This window comes from Trichechus manatus, unplaced genomic scaffold (assembly GCF_000243295.1).
Source record: "Trichechus manatus latirostris isolate Lorelei unplaced genomic scaffold, TriManLat1.0 scaffold00042, whole genome shotgun sequence".
Lineage (NCBI taxonomy): Eukaryota > Metazoa > Chordata > Mammalia > Sirenia > Trichechidae > Trichechus > Trichechus manatus.
Window position 1 is genome coordinate 16395568 of NW_004443978.1, and position 18607 is coordinate 16414174.

General features: G+C 37.8%; 1 protein-coding gene across 7 annotated transcripts in view; it reads left to right on the forward strand.

The window, feature by feature from the left end:
* TASP1 (taspase 1) overlaps positions 1–18607 on the forward strand; it is a 383025-nt gene that overhangs the window by 264897 nt on the left and 99521 nt on the right. The window contains exons 12-13 of one of the 7 annotated variants that reach the window (XM_023731433.1): positions 16545–16590; positions 17568–18154. The exons of 5 other annotated variants lie outside the window; for them this stretch is intronic. In XM_023731433.1, the coding sequence (XP_023587201.1) occupies positions 16545–16590; positions 17568–17653 (132 nt within the window). In that variant the 3' untranslated portion in view covers positions 17654–18154. Of the gene's footprint in view, positions 1–16544; positions 16591–17567; positions 18155–18607 lie in introns of those variants that run through there. One more of the 7 variants, XM_023731435.1, reaches the window with a different exon arrangement.

The window sequence follows — 18607 nt, forward strand, 5'->3', positions numbered from 1 at the left end:
AGTTTCTCATTAAACAGTACACATGTTGCCCTATGACAATGGTTAACAACCCCACTACATGTCAACACTGTCCTTACTCAACCTTGGGTTCCCTATCACTGGCTCTCCTGTCCCCTTCTGCCTTCTAGTCCTTGTCCCTGGACTGCTGTGTCTCATTAGTCCAGTTTTGTTTTATGGGGCTGTTCAATCCCTGGCTGAACGGTGAACCTCAGAAGTGACTTCACCACTGAGCTAAAAGAGTGTCTGGGGGCCATACTCTCGGGGTTTCTCCAGTCTCTTTCAGGCCAGTAAATCTAGTCTTTTCTTGTGTATGTTAGAATTTTGTTCTACATCCTTCTCCAGCTCTGTCCAGAACCCTCTCTTGTGATCCCTGTCAGAGCAGTCAGTGTTGGTAGCCAGTGAAATTTGCTCTTGAACAATGAGTAGCTAAAGCGAATGTAAGAAATGATGAAGTAAAAGAGCTGAACAGAAGATTTCAAAGGGCGGCTTGAGAAGACAAAGTAAAGTATTATAATGAAATGTGCCAAGACTTGGAGTTAGAAAACCAAAAGGGAAGAAAACCCTTGGCATTTCTCAAGCTGACAGAACTGAAGAAAAAATTCAAGCCTCTAGTTTCAATATTGAGGTCTACAGGGAAGACATTGAACGACACAGGAAACATGAAAAGATGGAAGGAAAACACAGAGTCGCTGTACCAAAAAGAACTGGTTGGCATTCAGCCATTTCAGGAGGTAACATATGACCAAGAACCAATGGTACTGAAGGAAGAAGTCCAATTTGCACTGAAGAGAATAGGGAAAAACAGGCTTAAGGAATTAACAGAATACCAATTGAGACGTTTCATCAAACAGATGCAGCACTGGAGGTGTTCACTTGCTTATGTCACAGAATTTGGAAGATAGCTTCCTGGCCAACCTACTAGAAGAGATCCATATTTGTGCTCATTCCAAAAAAAGGTGATCCAATAGAATGCAGTAATTATCAAATAATGTTGTTAATATGACATACAAGTAAAATTTTGCTGAAGATCGTTCAAAAGCAGTTGCAGCAGTACATTGACAGGGAAGTGCCAGAAGTTCAAGCAGGATTCAGAAGAGGAAATGGAAGAAGGGATATCACTGATGATGTCAGATGGATCTTGTCTGACAGCAGAGAATGCCAGAAAGATGTTTTATGGACTATGCAAAAGTATTCAACTGTGTGGATCATGAGAAATCATGGATAACATTGTGAAGAATGGGAACTCCAGAACACTTAATTGTGCTCATGAGGAACCTGTGCATAGAACAAGAGGCAGTCATTCGAACAGATCAAGGGGCTACTGCCTGGTTTAAAGTCAGAAAAGGTGTGTGTTAGGGTTATATCCTTTCACCGTGCTTATTCAATCTATGGGTTGAACAAATAATCCAAGAAGCTGGACTGTATGAAGAAGAACAGGGCATCAGGTTTGGAGGAAGACTCATTAACAACCTGCTGTATGCAGATGACACAGCTTTGCTTGCTGAATGTGAGGAGGATTTAAAGCACTTACTGATGAAGATCAAAGACTACAGCCTTCAGTGTGGATTACACCTCAACATAAAGAAAACAAAAATCCTCACAACTGGACCAAAAAGCAGTGTCATGATAAGTGGAGAAAATATTGAAGTTGTCAAGGATTTCATTTTACTTGGATTCAGTGTCATCGCCCATGGAAGGGCAGCAGTCAAGAAATCAAACAATGCATTACATTGGGCAAATGTGCTGCAAAAGAACTCTTGAAAGTGTTAAAAAGCAAAGATGTCACTTTGAGAACTGAAGTGCCCTTTAGTATGGATTACACCTCAGCATAAAGAAAACAAAAATCTTCACAACATAAAGACAACAAAAATAAGCGACATCATGAGAAACAGAGAAAATACTGAAGCTGTCAAGGATTTCATTTTATTTGGATCCACAATCAATGCCCATGGAAGCAGCAGTGAAGAAATCAAACAGTGTTTGAAAAGCTGCTGCAAAAAAAATCTCTTTAAAGTGTTAAAAAGCAAAGATGTCACTTTGAGGACTAAGGTGCGCCTGACCCAAGCCATGGTATTTTCAATAGCCTCATGTACATGTGAAGGCTAGATAATGAATAAGGAAGACTGAAGAATTGACACCTTTGAATTATGGTGTTAGCGAAGAATATTGAATATACCATAGACTACCAGAAGAAGGAACGCATCTGTCTTGGAAGAATTGCAGCCACAGTGCCCCTTAGAAACAAGAATAGCAAGACTTCTCAAGTACTTTGGACATGTTATCAGGAGGGGCCAGTACCTGGAGAAGGACATCATGCTTGGTAATGTAGAGGGTCAGGGAAAAAGAGGAAGATCGTCAACAAGATGAATTGACACAGTGGCTGCAACAATGGGCTGAAATATAGTAAGGATGGTGCAGGACTGGGCAGTGTTTTGTTCTGTTGCACATAGGGTCGCTGTGAGTTGGAGTTGAATGGATGGCACCTGACAACACCAATGGTAATTGTATATTTAACTTTTTGAGGAATTGCTGAGTTGTTTTCCATAGCATCTGCACCGTTTTACATTCCCGTGCTGAGGGTTTCTCCACATTCTCACCAACGCTCTCTGTTTTTCTCATAGTAGTCATCCTAGGAGGTGTGAAGTGGTATATCATTGTTGTAATATGCATTTCCTTGATGACTAATGACACTGAGCATCTTTTCATGTATTTTTTTGACCATTTGTATATCTTCTTAGGGAAAATGTCTATATTCAATTCCTTTGCCCATTTTGTAATTTTTTTTTTTTTGTCTTTTTCTGTTGAGTTGTAGGGGTTCCTTATATACTGTGGATATTAAACCCTTATCAGACGTATGTTTCCTAATTATTTTCTCCCATTCTGTAGGTTGTCCCTTCACTTTGTTGGTAAAGTTCCTTGATGCACAGGTTTAGAATTTTGATTAATTCAGATTTGTCTAGTTTTTCTTTTGTTACTGGTGGTTTTGGTGTCATGTTAAAAACCATTGCCAAATCCAAGGTCAAAAGATTCCCCCTATGCTTTCTTCTAAGAGATTTATGATTTTAGTTCTTATATTAAGGTCATTGGTCCATTTCAAGTTAATTTTTGTATATGACTTTGGTATGGATACAAATTCATTCTTTTGCATGTGGAGATACAATTGTACCAGTACCATTTATTGAAAAGATTTGTTGTTTTCCCATGAATGGACTTGACGCTTGTGTCAAAAATCAGTAGACCAGAGATATGTAGGTTGATTTCTGGGCTTTCAATTTTACTCCGCTGGTCTTTCTGTGTATCTTTATACAAATACCATACTGTTTTAATTACTGTTACTTTATAGTAGGTTTTGAAATTGGGAAACATGAGTCTTCCCACTTTATTTGTCTTATTTAAGATATCTGTGGCTATTTGGGGCCCCTTGCAATTGCAAAAAGTTCTCTTTTTGTGAGGATTGGCTTTTCCATTTCTGCAAAAAAGGCTGTTGGAATTTTGATATGGATTGCCTTGAACCTACAGATTACTTTGGGTAGTATTGACATCTTAACAATATTAAGTTTTTCAGTCCATGAACACAGGATGTCTTTCCATTTATTTATGTCTCCTTTAATTTCTCTGTAGTGTTTTACAGTTTTCAGTGTACAAGTCTTTTATTACTTCTCTAGTTAAAATTATTCCTAAGTATTTTATTGTTTTAGATGCTATTTTCAGTGGAATTATTTTCTTAATATCCTTTTCAGATTTCTATATATAGTATCTGTCATCTGCAAGTAGAGATAGTTTTACTTCTCCCTTTCCAATTTGTATGCCTTTTCTTTCCTTTTCTTTCCTAATTGCTCTGACTAGAACTTAAAGTACAATGTTGAATAGCAGTGGTAGAAGTTGGAATCTATTCTTGTTCCTGATTTTAAGGGAAAAGCTTTCAGTCTTTTTTGATTGAGTGTGATGTTAACTATATGTTTTTCATAAATGCCTTTTGTCATGTTGGGTATTTTTCCTTATATTCCTAGTTTGTTGAGTGTTTTTATAATGAAAGGGTGTTGGATTTTGTCAGATGCCTTCCCTGAATCAGTTAGAAGATGAGGTGTTTTTTTTTCTTCTTCTATTAATGTGTTGTATTACATTGATTGATGTTCTTATATTGAACCACCCTTGCATTCATTGCATAAATCTCACTTGGTCATGGTGTATAATCCTTTTATTATGCTGTTGGATTCATTTTGCTAATATTTTGTTGAGGATTTTTAAAACCTATATTCATAAGGGGTATTGGTCAATAGTTTTCTTGTGGTATCTTTATCTTGCTTTGTACTAGGGTGTCTTGGTTATCTAATGGTGCTATAACAGAAATACCACAAATGGATGGCTTTTAACAAAGAGAAATTTATTTCTTCACACTCAACTTGGCTAAAAGTCCAAATTCAGGACGTCAGCTCCAGGGGAAGGCTTTCTCTCTCTGTTGGCCTTCTCATCAATGTTCCCTGGACTAGAAGCTTCACCACTCAGGGACCCTGGGTCCAAAGGACACGCTCTGCTCCCGGCATTACTTTCTTGATGATATGAGGTCCTCCTGTCTCTCTGTTCACTTCTCTCTTTTATGTCTCAAGAGACTGCCTCAGGTCTCATAGAATAAGTTAGGAAATATTCTCTCCTCTTATTTTTTGGAAGAGTTTGAGAAGAGTGGTGTCAATTCTTCCTTCAATGTTTGATAGAATTCCCCAGTGAAGCAATCTAGTCCAGGGCTTTTTTTTGGTGTGAGGGTTTTGATTACCGATTTAATCTCTTCACTAGTTATGAGTCTGTTGAGATTTTCTGTTTATTTTTTAGTTAATGTAGATAATTTATGTGTTCCTAGGAATTTGTCCATTTCATGTAGCTTATCTAATTTGTTGGCGTATAAATTTTTATAGTATTCTATAATCCTTTTCATTTCTATAGGGTCAGTAGTAATGTCCCTACTTTCATTTATGATTTTAGCTTACACCTTCTCTCTTTTTTTCTTTGTCAGTCTAAGTAAAGGTTTGTCAGTTTTATTGATCTTTTCAAAGAACCAACCTCTAGTTTTGTTGATTCTCTCTATTTTTATATTCTCTATTTCATAAGTCTCAGTTCTGATCTTGGTGACTTCCTTTTCTCTGGTAGCTTTGGGCTTAGTTTTTGCTTCTTTTTTCTAGTTTGTACAGGTGTAAAGTTTGGTTATTGATTTGCAATCTTTCTTCACTGCATCCCATAAGTTTTGGTGTGCTGTGCTTTCATTTTTCATTTGACTTTAAATCTTTTCTCATTTCTTTTTTTATTTCTGCTTTGACCGATTTAATAGTGTGTTATTTAACTTTCACATATTTGTGATATTTCTAGTTTACCTTCTGTTACTAAATTTTAGTTTCATTCCATTGCAGTAGGAGAAGATACTTTGTATGACTTCAAAAATTTAAAATTTATTAAGACTTGTTTTGTGACCTAGCATATAAAATCTATCTTGGAGAATGATCCATGTGCACTAGAGAAGAATATGTATTGTGCTGTTGTTGGGCAGAATGTTCTATATATGTCTGTTAGGTGTAGTTTGTTTATAAGTGTTCAAATCCTCTGTATCCTTGTTGATCTTCTTCTAGGTTTTCTGTCCATTATTGAAAGTGGTGTATTGAAGTCTCTAACTGCTATTTTACAACTGTTTCTCCTTTCAGTTCTGTCAGTGTTTGTTTCATGTATTTTGGGGCTCTGATGTTAGGTGCATATATATTTATAATTAATGTATCTTCTTGATGAATTGACCCTTTTCCATTACATAATGCCTTTCTTTGTCTCCTGCAAAAATTTTGACTTACCGTCTGTTTTGTCTGATATTAATATACACATGCCAGCTCTATTTTGGTTACTGTTTGCATGGAGCATTTTTTTTTTTTTCCATTTTTTGACAGTCAACCTATTTGTGTCTTTGGGTCTGAAAGGTGTGTATCTTGTTGACAGCATAGAGATGGAATATTTTTTTTAATGCCTTATTTCAATCTCTGCCTTTTTGATTGGAGGGTTTAACCATTTACATTTAAATACCAATGAGAAAGGATTTACTGTATCATTTGGCTCTGTGTGTGTGTTATACCTTTTCTTTGTCTCATTTCCTGCAGCACTGGCTAGCTTTGTGATTAGTTTATTATTATTATTATTTTTGGTAATGAACCATTTTGATTTACTTTTACTTTTCCTTTCCTTTTATGTATATTTTTTGGGCCATTTTCTTTGTAGTTACCATGGGATTACATTTAACATCCTAAATTTCAATTTGTAGCAGCCTAGATCAAAGTGATATTAACTTAACTTCAACAGCATACAAAAATTCTGTTTCTATACATCTCTATCTTCCCTTTTATGTTGTTGTGACACATTACATCTTTATACATTGTATGCCAAAACCGAAACCAAATCCAATGTCACTGAATCAATTGTGACTTATAGCAACCCTGTAGGACAGAGTAGAACTGCCCTATTGGGTTTCCAAGTCTGTAAATCTTTACAGAAGCAGACTGCCACATCTTTCTCCCATGGAGAGGCTGGTGGGTTTGAACCGCCAACCTTTAGGTTAGTAGCCAAGTGCTTTAACCACTGTACCACCAGGGCTCCTCACATCGTATGCCAAATAACATAAATTAACGATTATTTCTTTTGCATTTGTTATTTTAAATCAAGTACGATGTAACAACTAGAGTTACAAACCAAAAATACCATAAAACTGGCCCTTTTGTTTGCCCATGAAATTACCTTTCCCAGAGATCTCTTTTTCTTCATACAGCTTCGAGTTACTGTCTAGTGTTCTTTATTTCAGTCTGAAAAACTCTCTTTAGCATTTCTTTTAGGCCACGTCTAGTCCTAATAAGCTCCCTCAGCGTTTGTTTATTTGTGAATGTCTTAATTTTGCCCTGATTCTTGAAAGACACTTCTGCCAGATGTCAAATTCCTGGTTGACAGTTCTCTTTTTTCAACGTTTTAAATATGTTATCCCACTGCCTTCTGGCTTCCATGGTTTCTGAGGAGAAATTTGCATTTATTCTTATTAAGTATCCTTGTATGTGATGATTTGCCTTTCTCTTGCTGCTTTCAGGATTCTCTTTATCTGTGGTTTTTTAGAGTTTGACTATAATGTGTCTTGGTGTGGAGCTCTTTGGGTTTATCCTATTTGCAATTCTTTGAGCTTCTTGGGTATGTAGATTCACATTCTTAGTCAAATTTGGGAAGTCTTCTGCCATTATTTCTTCAGATGTTCTTTCTGTTCCTTGCTCTCTCTATTCTCCTTCAAGGAATCCTATAATGCATATATTTGTTCACTTGGTGTTATCCCAGAATTTTCTTAGGCTCTATTCAATTTTTTTTTGTTCTATTTTATTTAAGCTTTTAAGACTTGATAATTTTATTTAGTCTAGCTTCTAGTTCATTGATATTTCTTTCGCTAGCTCAGATTTGCTCTTGAGCCTCTCCAGTGATTATTATGATAGTTATTGTATTTTTCAGCTCTAGTTCCTTTTTATAGTATCTGTCTCTTTTTTTGATATTCTCTTTTTGTTTATGTTCATTTTCCTGGACTCTTCTGCAGCCCATGCATAACCATTGTTTTAAAAGACATAGCTTTGTACTCTAGGGGGAAAAAACCCACTTCTTTCAGTGATTTCAAATTGACTCTGTGCCTGGGCCCACCTTCAGCACTTAGGCTGGCTTGCAATATTTTAAGAGATCAGCCAAAGCTGAAAGTGAAGGGTCTTCTTAGGAATTTTCTGCTTATGTATCTTGTTCTTAGAATATGTGTAGCTTTCTCAATTCCCTGATATATATAACAAAATTCTAACTTCAGCTTCTTCAGCCTTTAGTCGTTAAATGTATGCTACAGCCACATTGTTTAGGCCCCAGATGGCTATGGAAAGTCACAGCTTTTAGGTGTTGTCCACTGCTCTTTGTGGCTCCATGCAAGCCCTGAGGCAGGCCAAACCCAGTGGAGCCTCACATCAGTCCTTCAGTCCCTCAGGCTGCTTCCGGGTAGTTCAGAACATATACACACAATAGTCCACTAGGAAGGTCTACTCAGCTCACTCCAGAGCCACAGATCAGCCCTCTTCTCTGAGAGTACAGTCCACCACCACCACTGCTTTAAGATGACCAAGCTGCCAAGCTAGAGGGTGGGATAGTGTTACAAACAATAGAAAATCAAATATTTTCTACTGTTTAAAAGTTATCTCCCCCACCGCCCCCACCCCCCTGTGATTCGGAGTTCACTTAGTTGCTGTAACCCTCCAACTGCTTTACAGAGTTCTTAAAAAGTTGGGTCTACCAATTGGTGGGTGTGTACCTTGGTGATTCTATAGGTAGATGAGAGCATAGAACTGCTCATGCCAGTATCTTCTAGGAAGTCTTCCAGATACAGTTTCAACTTTCAGTTTATTTTTTATGGTTCACATATTATTTGAACCCACCTAGAGTCACCTTGGAAACCCTGGTAGCATAGTGGTTAAGTGCTACCGCTGCTAACCAAAAGGTCGGCAGTTCGAATCCACCAGGTGCTCCTTGGAAACTCTGTGGGATAGTTCTACTCTGTCCTATAGGGTTGCTATGAGTTGGAATTGACTCGACAGTAACAGGTTTGGGTTTTTTTTTTTGGTTTAGAGTCACCTTGGAAGATAGACCTGGCAGTCTGCTTCCAAAGGTCATAGTCTTGAAAACCCTATGGAGCATTTCTACGCTGCACACACGGGGTTGCCATAGTTGGAAATCAATTCAAGAGCAACTACAACAAATGATGCTTTTTCATTGTAGGCTCATGGTGACTGTTAAGGGTAATTGACTTTCTTTATAGTTGAGAGCTGCAGCATACTACAGCTGCTAACCATAAAGGTCAGCAGTTTGGATCCACCAGCTGCTCTTTGGAAACGCTATGGGGCAGTTCAACCCCTGTAGAGTTGCTATGAGTCAGAATCAACTCAACAGCAGTGGGTTTGGTTTTTTGGTTTTATAATACCAATAGTAAATTTTAGGGATTCTATCTGAATTATAATAAAACTGTTTACCACTGAGGGAATAGAACTGGTGTGTATATTCTGAGAAACTAATCAAAACTACAACATAGATCATTAAGGGAAAATGTACAGAAAATAAAAGGATGTAATTTTAGGATGTGCATTTTTTGGGGGGATAGGAGAATCACACTTTAATAGGGAAGCACATAAATATAAATACATGACTTGTAGGTTTATTTTTTATTTTTGGATTTAAAAAACCCTGGACATTTTCACTTCTCAGCCTATGCATCCAATCTAAATCCATCACATTTCCACATTGAAACATATTCTTAAAACAGATAATGAAGTATATAAACCATCACCAGTTAGTCACCTCTACATGTCATTCTTGGCGCTCTATCAAAGTACTTGTGTACACATTGTTGACTGACTTGTACAGTGATGATTCTCAATCTCCTTCACCCTTGCATACCGTTTCTATATAGGCTGTAAAAACTAAATATTCATATTTTAAGACTCCCTTTCAGCTGCGAATGGCCATATAATATGAGTCAGGCCAATGAGACATAAATAGGAGTCTTCTTGAGGGTTTCTGGGGAGTTTTTTTGTTTTTTTGGGAAAACAATGCCATTACCTCACCTCACCCCCTTCTTCCTGCCCTGAATGTACATGTGATGCCTGGAGTTAGAGCAGCCATCTTATAGCCATGAGGAAACAGACAAGATACTCAGAAATTATGGCCTTTACACTATAGACCTGTTGGCTCAAATCCAAAAGCCACTTTCCTCCAGAGTACTTACTAGGTAAGAAAAATAAACTCCACTTTGTTTAAGTCACAGTAGGTATGGGTTTCTGTTAGTTGTTTCTGTATGCACTCCTAAATTATTTCCTGTATATCCTCAGTAAATATTTTTCAAGTGGAAGAAGGGTGTGTTGACAATGTAGCCACTTGTTTAGTTTTAATCTATGTGTGTACCCATATATTTACATCTGTAAATATGTAAGTAGTGGGGTGCTAGAGTGAGAAGAAGCAAATATACTTGGACAGACTCTTGTTTGACTACCTAATTAGTCATCCCATCCTCCTATCCACTGTGTGTTTTTGCTAGTAGAACAAAGATTTTACACAGGTATTGAATGGCCATGTGCTTTGTTGTGACCCCTTCTCCAACTGGTCAGGGAAAACAGTGATTGTTACATTTCGGCCACTACCCTATGTTAACAAAGCTATTTTGTTAGAACATTAAACTTAGAATTGATTATTCTGGCAGCCAAGTGTATCAACCTCTGTACTTGGTTCTTAAAGATATGTATGACCTGGTGATGTGTTTCTCCTTCCCTAATTTTCATGCAGTACTATACTGTCAGTCTATTATTTATTTGGTGTAAAGGTTATTCATATGTTACAATTAAAAAAAAAAGGAAGAGTAAACAGGGAAAAGTTGCTTCTGCATCCTCTTCTTAAGCCTAACTAGCTGTTCTTTTTTGAGGCAACTGATGTAATCAGCTTCTTGTCTATATTCTTCTTGTCTGTATTCATCCAGAGATATTCTGTGTATTTATGTGTGTGTGGTGTGATGTGTGTGTTTTTCTCTTGCCTTTTACACAAATGATAGCAATCTGTATACCAGTCCTTCACTTTGTTTTTTTCGTTTGGCAATCTTAACCGAATTAATGTATAAAAGGTTTCTTTATTCTTCTTAACAGCTACATAGTATCCTGTCCCATATACAGATGTGCCATAATTTATTTATCCACTCTCCTTTTTAGTGGACATTTAAATTGTTCCAGTCTGTTGCTATTGCAAACAGATGCCACAAAAAACGACAATGTATATATGTCAGTTCACTCAATTCATTTAAAGTTTGAAAGCAATACATATATGCTTGTTTTGAATTTTATTTTGGCTCAGAAAGATCAACAGAATGAGGAGGTATGAATAGAACAGCAACAGGGATAGAATGAGGCAAGTCATTTTTGAGGAGAACGTTATGGTCCTGTTAGTAGTGCCAGGAAGGTGATGCGCAGTAGTTACTGTCTTTGTTGTCTAGGATAATTGGGAGTTGAGGCCTTTTATGATGCTTATCACAGTAAAAGATGTTTTAAAGATTTCAGTTACAGGTTTGAGTGAGGTGAGACAGAGTCTCTTTCCTAATTCCTTTTCTATCAGTTGTGTTTAATCATTTATAATAACCCTACATAATTATATAGCACTTCATACTTTACAGAGAGTTTTCAAATACGCTGTTTTAGTTCCTTTTCTTAATACTTAAAGCTAATGTTGGGTGAGTCATCTCCTTTGGTAAATAATTAGAAAACCCTGAACCAAAGATCATGTAACAACCTGGTGATTCAATCTAGTTAGCTGGAAAGCTAAGCCTGCAACCCTATCTTCTAATTCCTAAGGTAGGCAGTTCTCTTTTTATAAAACGTGTGTTTATTAGTTCATTAGTGTGTGTGTAGAAACACACACACCTACTCCTTTCCCCATGTCTCCTGATATCAGAACCCTTCTTTCCTGAGAGGAACCATTTAGAACTCATTTGGGCGAGGCTGACACTATCTCCCATGCCACAGGATGAGCTTGTGAAATATTCTGGACCAATCAGAATAGTCATCCTTGTGGCTGTAGTGGTTGGTTTAAAGATGAGCGTGTCACCTAAGTCAAGCCAATCAGAATCCTCCCTTGAGTTTTTCTGCCAGAGCTATCTACGGGAACCATCTCTTTCTGCTTGAGTTGTCAGTGATAGAATTGGTTTAAGGGCTGTCAACAGCATGGATCCAGCCATGTCTGAAACTAGATAAAATCTCAGAATTTCTAGTTATCTGAGCCCAGGAAATGATTTTCTTTTTTTTTTTAAATAGGAACAAAGCCAATTCATGTGCTGTCTGCTTTGCTTTGTATAGAACAAAATCTTACATTTTTATTCTGAAACCTTAATTGAGTTTTTCATTTCTGAATATTCAAATAGTGTATATAAATGCAACAAAATGTAACTAAAGCAACTGGCTTTTATTTATTTTAGCAGATTAAGTCCTGTCTTTGAGGGAGGCATGGCATGTGAGAACAACTACTGAACTGGAAGTCACAGGATCAGTTCAAGTCTCAATTCTGCCACATGCTGGCTTAAGGATATTAGATGATTCATTTTTCCCCTTTAAAGGCTACTTATTGTGGCTTACTTAGAGATTTGTTTTTCCTCACATAATAAGACATGCAGAATGCTGGTCCAGCAGCTCCACAGTATCCTTAGTATTCCTGCCTCCTCCTCACCTTCTCTGCCATCTTTAGGGTATGGCCCTCACCACTCTCTGGGCATCATATCTGCATTTCAGGTAGGAAGAGGGGAAAGTGTAAAAAGTAAAAGCGGTGTGCTACCTGCGTCAGCCCCCTTTAAGGGACCTTTCCCAAAAGCCCCTCCAAGTAACTTCTTCTTGTTTCTCATTGGCCAGAAGCTACACAGAAAACTAGAGAATATAGTATCTTAGCTGGACGCATCACTGTTCCTCAACAAAATTGGGCTTCTTTTAGTAAGAAAGGAGGATACTAGGTAGGCATATACTGACTGCCACAGGGGTTGGACTAGACGATTCTTAAAGAGGATGGCTCTTTCTAGCTCTAGAAGTTATGAACTCTATAAACTCAGGGAGAATTGGTGATTAAGGGTTTAATGCTCAGTGCAGTAGGAGAGCCTAGATTAGGGTTTGGCAAGCTATGGCCCACAGGTCAAATCCTGCCTGACACCTGCTTTTGTAAATAACATTTTATTGAAACACAGCCATGGTCATTCATTTACATACTGTCTATGACTTCTTTTATGCTATAATGGCAGGGTTGTGTGGATGCACAAAAGTTTTAAATTTTCTGTTTTTTCTTTGTTGCCTGTACTTTTGGTGTCATATTAAAAACCATTTCCAAATCCAAGGTCGTGAAAAATTTCCCCTATCTTTTTAAGAGTTTTATACTTTTAGCTCTTATATTTAGGTTTTTAATCCATTTGGAGTTAATTTTTGTATATGGTGTAAGATAAGGGTCCAGCTTCATTCTTTTGCATGTGGATAACCAGTTTTCTCAACAACATTTGTTGGAGACATTGGAAAGTTTGGAGAAGAGGAATAACATGACCTGACTTAAATTTTAATAGGATCGTTCTGGCTACTGTCTTGACAGTAGACTTTGGGACAAGAGTGGAACCTGTGAAACCAGTCAGAATAGTGTTAGGCTAATTCAGACAAGGGCTAACAATAGCTTGGACCAGAGTGATGGTGGTAGAAGGGAAAAAAGTGGTTGAATTATGACTAGTTTTTAGAGATAGAACCAACATAATGTGCTAATCAATTAATACAGGATGAGAAATAGAGAAGTCTAAGATGATTCAAAGTTTTTGGTCTAGGCAGTTGGAAAGAGGGACTTTCTGTTTATTGGTGTGTAGAAGCCTCCAGTAAGTCTTAGGGTAAAGACCAGGAGTTTGGGGAGATATTTATTAAATGTGCAAGTGAAAATGTTAATTAGGCAGTTGCGTTTACAAGTCAGGAGTTCAGGGGCAAGTCCTGGGCTTAAATAAATTTGACAGTCAACAATGTGCTGATTAAATTTTAAAAATTTAAAAGATTATATCATACAGAACACCTAGAAAAATAGCAAAAGTAAGCCAAAATCATTAACTTTTGTTCTTTGTTTGTATCTCTGTTAGAATTAATATGACAGCCTTCCTTATGAAATTGTGAGTGTATGTATATTTGTGTATCTGGATGCTCATATGCATGGACTGTGTGAGATCATCAGGGCAATGAATGTAGATAAAAGAAGATGTCAGAGACTTCTGGGACATTCCAAAGTTAAGATCAAGGAGATGAAGAGGAACCAGCAATGAGATTGAGGGAGAGCACTCATTGCTCTTCCTGGAGAAAATACAGGAGTTTGTGAAGTCCTGGAAGTCAAATAAAGTAAGTGCTTCAAGCACCACAAAGTGATCAGCAAGTCAAATGCTACTGACAAGTAGTTAAATAAGATGAGGACAGGGGGATTGACCATTGGTTTAAGCAGCACGTGGAAGTCATGGGTGACCTTGTAAAGAGGATTGGTATGATAGGGATAAAAAACTAATTTGAATGTGTAAAGGAGAATATGAGAGGAGAAAAATAGGAGACAGCGAGTATGGACAAATCGTTCAAGGAATCTTTTCTTAAGGGAAGAAGAGAATGGGGTAATAGCTGGAGGGGGAAACCCAGAAGAGGGACAAATTAATGATATGTGTGTGTGGAGGGGAGATTATGAGGGTGGGGATAAATTGCTATTGTGAGATTTTTGAGTAAGAAAGATGGAATGGACCTAGTGTACAGGCAGAGCACTTGGCCTTAGAGGAGCATGAACATGTGCAGTAACAGGAGGAAAGATGGAGTCCATGTGCATGAATCAAGATGTGGTGGGAGCTCTCTGATTGCTTCCGTTTTCCTCAGGAAATCTGGAAACAAGGTCAACTACTGAGAGTTAGGATGGAGGAGGAAATATTGGAAATTTGAGGAGAAAAGAGAAGGTACTTGGAAAATGTCGTGTGATTGCCAGGCAGCATTAAAGGCCCAAATTGAGGTTCGTGTAAACCTGTTGCTGTCGAGTCGATTCTGACTCATAGCACCCCTATGGTGGTCATGAATTTAAAGAGAGAGCAGTTAGCGGAGTCGTGCAATTTTCTCCAGCCAGGTTCAGCTTATGAGTGTGGGTGGTGAGTTTGATGAAGCATGAGCAGATCACCTTAGCTGATGGAGTCCGCAGGGAATTAGTTATAACAATGGACCATGGACTTTAACCTAGGTAAGGAACAAAGTGAGGATTTAAGGGGGGTGATGGAAAGTTGAAGCATTGTTGGAGTCCGGGCACCGGTTGTGCACTGGAAAGCTAGGACGTGGTAGGTAATGAGATGCTTGCAAGTGAGATTTACAGAAGAGTTGAAGTGATTGCTAATCACAAGGACTAAGGTGTGATAATGGGAATGAGTGGCTGACATAGAGTAGAGAACAAGATCCTTGGGCTAGAGGAGGGTCAAGACATTGAGAAGCCAGGGATTTAGAAGGATAATCTCTGTGTTCCATTAAATCACTAGGAATTAACGGCAGGATGGATGTTAGCGATTCATGAGCATAAATCTTTGAGGAGTGATAGGAAGGGATCTCTGGGTCAGTAGATGAACTGCTACATGGAAGGGGTGATGGAAAATATATGGCAGTTCATCTACTGAAATTGAAATCTGGCTAAGGATCTGTGATAACTCTGAGGAGGAAGGCAAATAACTATCCCTCTCCAGGCATAACATGAATATTTCATAAAACTCATTTATCATCTGCATAAATTTCAAACCTTGTATACCCCTAATAAACATATACATGCCAAATATTCGTCACAATTAAAATAGGAAAATACCGGGTGCTCTGAACTCTTGAACATTAACATGGTATGTTGACAAGTCGACCTGCAGGTCCCCAAATTTGCCATTTTATGTTGAGCTGTGGAATTACCTGACATGAATATGAAACAGCACAAAGCTCAGGAGTCTTGGGATGGTGCCCAGTGGGACAGATAAAGAAAATGAGTGATTCTTCTTTTCTTTAGCCCAAAAACTGATATATAAACTTAGCCATGGAAATGAAAAATTTGAATTACTAGCACTCTCTTCTTTCCTTTTAGGGTGTTCACCATAAAAACAGTATTGTTCACTGAATTATCTATGTAGATCTTGTTCTTCTTAAAAAGGACTCTAAATTATGTGTGTTGTTTTGAAATGTTTTGGATTGACCACTGTTTCTAATGTTAACCTTTTTGGTTGCACACTAGATTAAGGTTTTGTATGCCACTACTGATCATGCTATATTTAGTTGTCTTTCTTGGTGGAGATGTATAATTGAAAACATCCTTCTATCCCTTCTTAAAATTCAGAATTTTTTTATGAGTCTCACAGTGATGCTTCATTTGATTTCCATGTTGTTAGACAATTTTGTGGATCAAGGGTCTTTTTGCCCTTTACTAATTAGCCCCTTCTGTGATGCAGTCCAAAATAGACTTTGCTTATATGGAATTCCCAAAATTCTTAGAGTGGCATTTTAGTGTTTATCCCAGATTATTAACATAACTCTTGTTATGAAATTGTGAGTGTATGTCTATGTGTGTTTCTAGATAAACTTGCTAATCTGTATATGGAGTTCACAAAATTCTGTGTGTTTCTAGATAAACTTACTCATCTGTATATGGAGTTCACAGAATTCTTAAGAGTGACATTTCAGCATTAACCCAGATTAACAGTTATTTATAAAATTGTGACAATTTTATATATTCATCTGTATAGATATATATAGAAAATAATCTGTAAAATATTTTTATTCAAGTGATTTTACCAGATTAATTTAAACTTTTTAAAGTAATTCAGCAATATGGTTTTGTGTTTTCTTTTTTCTTATAATAGTTGTTTTTGATGATGATGATGTATATACAATGTCTAATTCATGAAATCCCATTTTCACTTTATCCTTCTTTCTTCTATTGTATTATAGACAAAAAGAAAAGCCTTGCTTGTGGGTTATAGTGCTTTTCTACCAGGTACCTGCTTTTGTTTTTGGTCCTTTTCTCATTACAACTTTTTAAAATAGATTAAATTTTACTTTTTATTACTTTTTTTATTTAGTATTTTATTTTCCCTTAGAGTTCCTTGACTTTGACCATCTACTACCCATCCTTCTATAAATTAAATCAATAGTGACTGACAAATCAATTTTGTCTTTCAATGCTGTTGATGTTATGTTTTAGTAGCGATACTTTTAAAAATACAAACGTAGGAAAGGAGTTAATAGTGGGGTTGCCTTTGCTTTCTAGCTGTTCTGTGATGATAAAACCTTACTCTCCAAAAATGTTAACAAGAAATTTTGAATTCCTGGCTCTCATTTTACCTATCATGCAATTTTTAAGAAGATATTTATGGTTTATTTCTGCAGTTCCTTTTTTCATTTTATTTATTAGACATAGTAAAAAGTTCCCCACAACCCAAGGCTTCTGAAAGGCATGTATAAGCTATAAAACCTCACAATTAAACAGGGCAGCTAAAATTCCACAAAGAAGGTGAAAAAAAAAATTCAGGGCTTTATTTAGTAAAGAATGACAAGCCAAAAAATACATCCTGTCCAGTGCCCTAAGGTTAACAAATTGGAACTTTGCTAGATTAGGACAGAGAGGGAATTCCAGAGATAATCAAAGCCCTGATGGACTGACAGGGGGAAGGAATTCAGAGCCTCAGACCAGGGAAGGAATTCCACAGGAAATGGTAGACCTCACTGTGCCCAGAATATCCTGATAATTGTTCACAGGGGCGTAGCAGTTGATCTTAACTGGCATGATGATGAGAGGATGTATAAATAGCCCATTTGAAATGAAGGCTAAGGTCAGTAACCCCTTGGCACATGTTCGAGTGAGGTACAAGGGCCTCCTAATGTGGTGTGAGCAGTGGCCCAAATGCTCTCTTCAGTAGAGTACCCAGCTTCAGTCCCCAGTCTAATTTCTTTTTGTCTCTCTTCTACTCTAAGCAGCGTCTACTGCAGCATCTACACAGTACAGTGGGTATGGGCTTCGTTCATTAAGCCATGCTGTGTTACATCATAGGGACCAGTGAGAGAGGCCATCCAGGGGACATGGAGGTGTCTCTCCACACGCGTTGAGGAACTCTCACCTGGACTACACAGACGTTTCCTCAGCAAACTTCCTCCCTCTTCTGATGACAGTCCCAGCTCTTACCACCACAATAGTCTGTTCTCCACACAACAGCCTGTTCCAATTCTTTACAGATTTATGTTAATAAAATATAAATCAAATGTCCTCACCTCCTTTGATGGCCCTCCACTGTAAAGAGGATAAAATCCAGATATTACCTCATGAGCTCAGTGATGTGAATCCTGCCTGTCCCCCCAACTTCACACCAGGCCACTCTCCTTTTTTGTTCGTTATACTGTGGACTTCTCAGTCTTCTTTTTGTTTTTCCAAATTCTTAGATTCTTTCGCACCTGAGGACTTTGACATGTGCTGTTTCCTCAGTCTGGAGTGATGTCCTTTTCAGTCTTCATTAGGTTCCTTCCTTCTCATCTTTTACTGACAATTGAAATGTCATCTGTTCAGAAGGCCCATCAACAGTAGGTTCTGTCTTGCTCCCAAGCCCACTGCTGCTAAGTTGATTCTGACTCATGGAAACCCCGTGGGGTGAAGTGGAGCTGCCCCATGAAGTTCCCAATGCTGTGAGTCTTTGCGGAGGCATGCTGCCGCATCTTTCTGCAGAATGGTTGGTAAGTGCGGGCCTTGGCATTTTGGTTGGCAGCTGGGTGCTTTGCCACTGCACCATCAAGGCACCCAATCAGAAAATATTCCCATAAAAAACAAAATAAAAAGAGGGCTGTGGGGACCATGCTCTCGGGGAACATCTAGCTCAATTGGCATGACACAGCTTATAAAGACAATGCGCTACATTCTACCTTGATGAGTAGTGTCTGGGGTCTTAAAAGCCTGTGAGCAGCCATCTAAGATACTCCACTGGTCTCATCCCTTCAGGAGCAAGGGAGAATGAAGAGAACAGGAT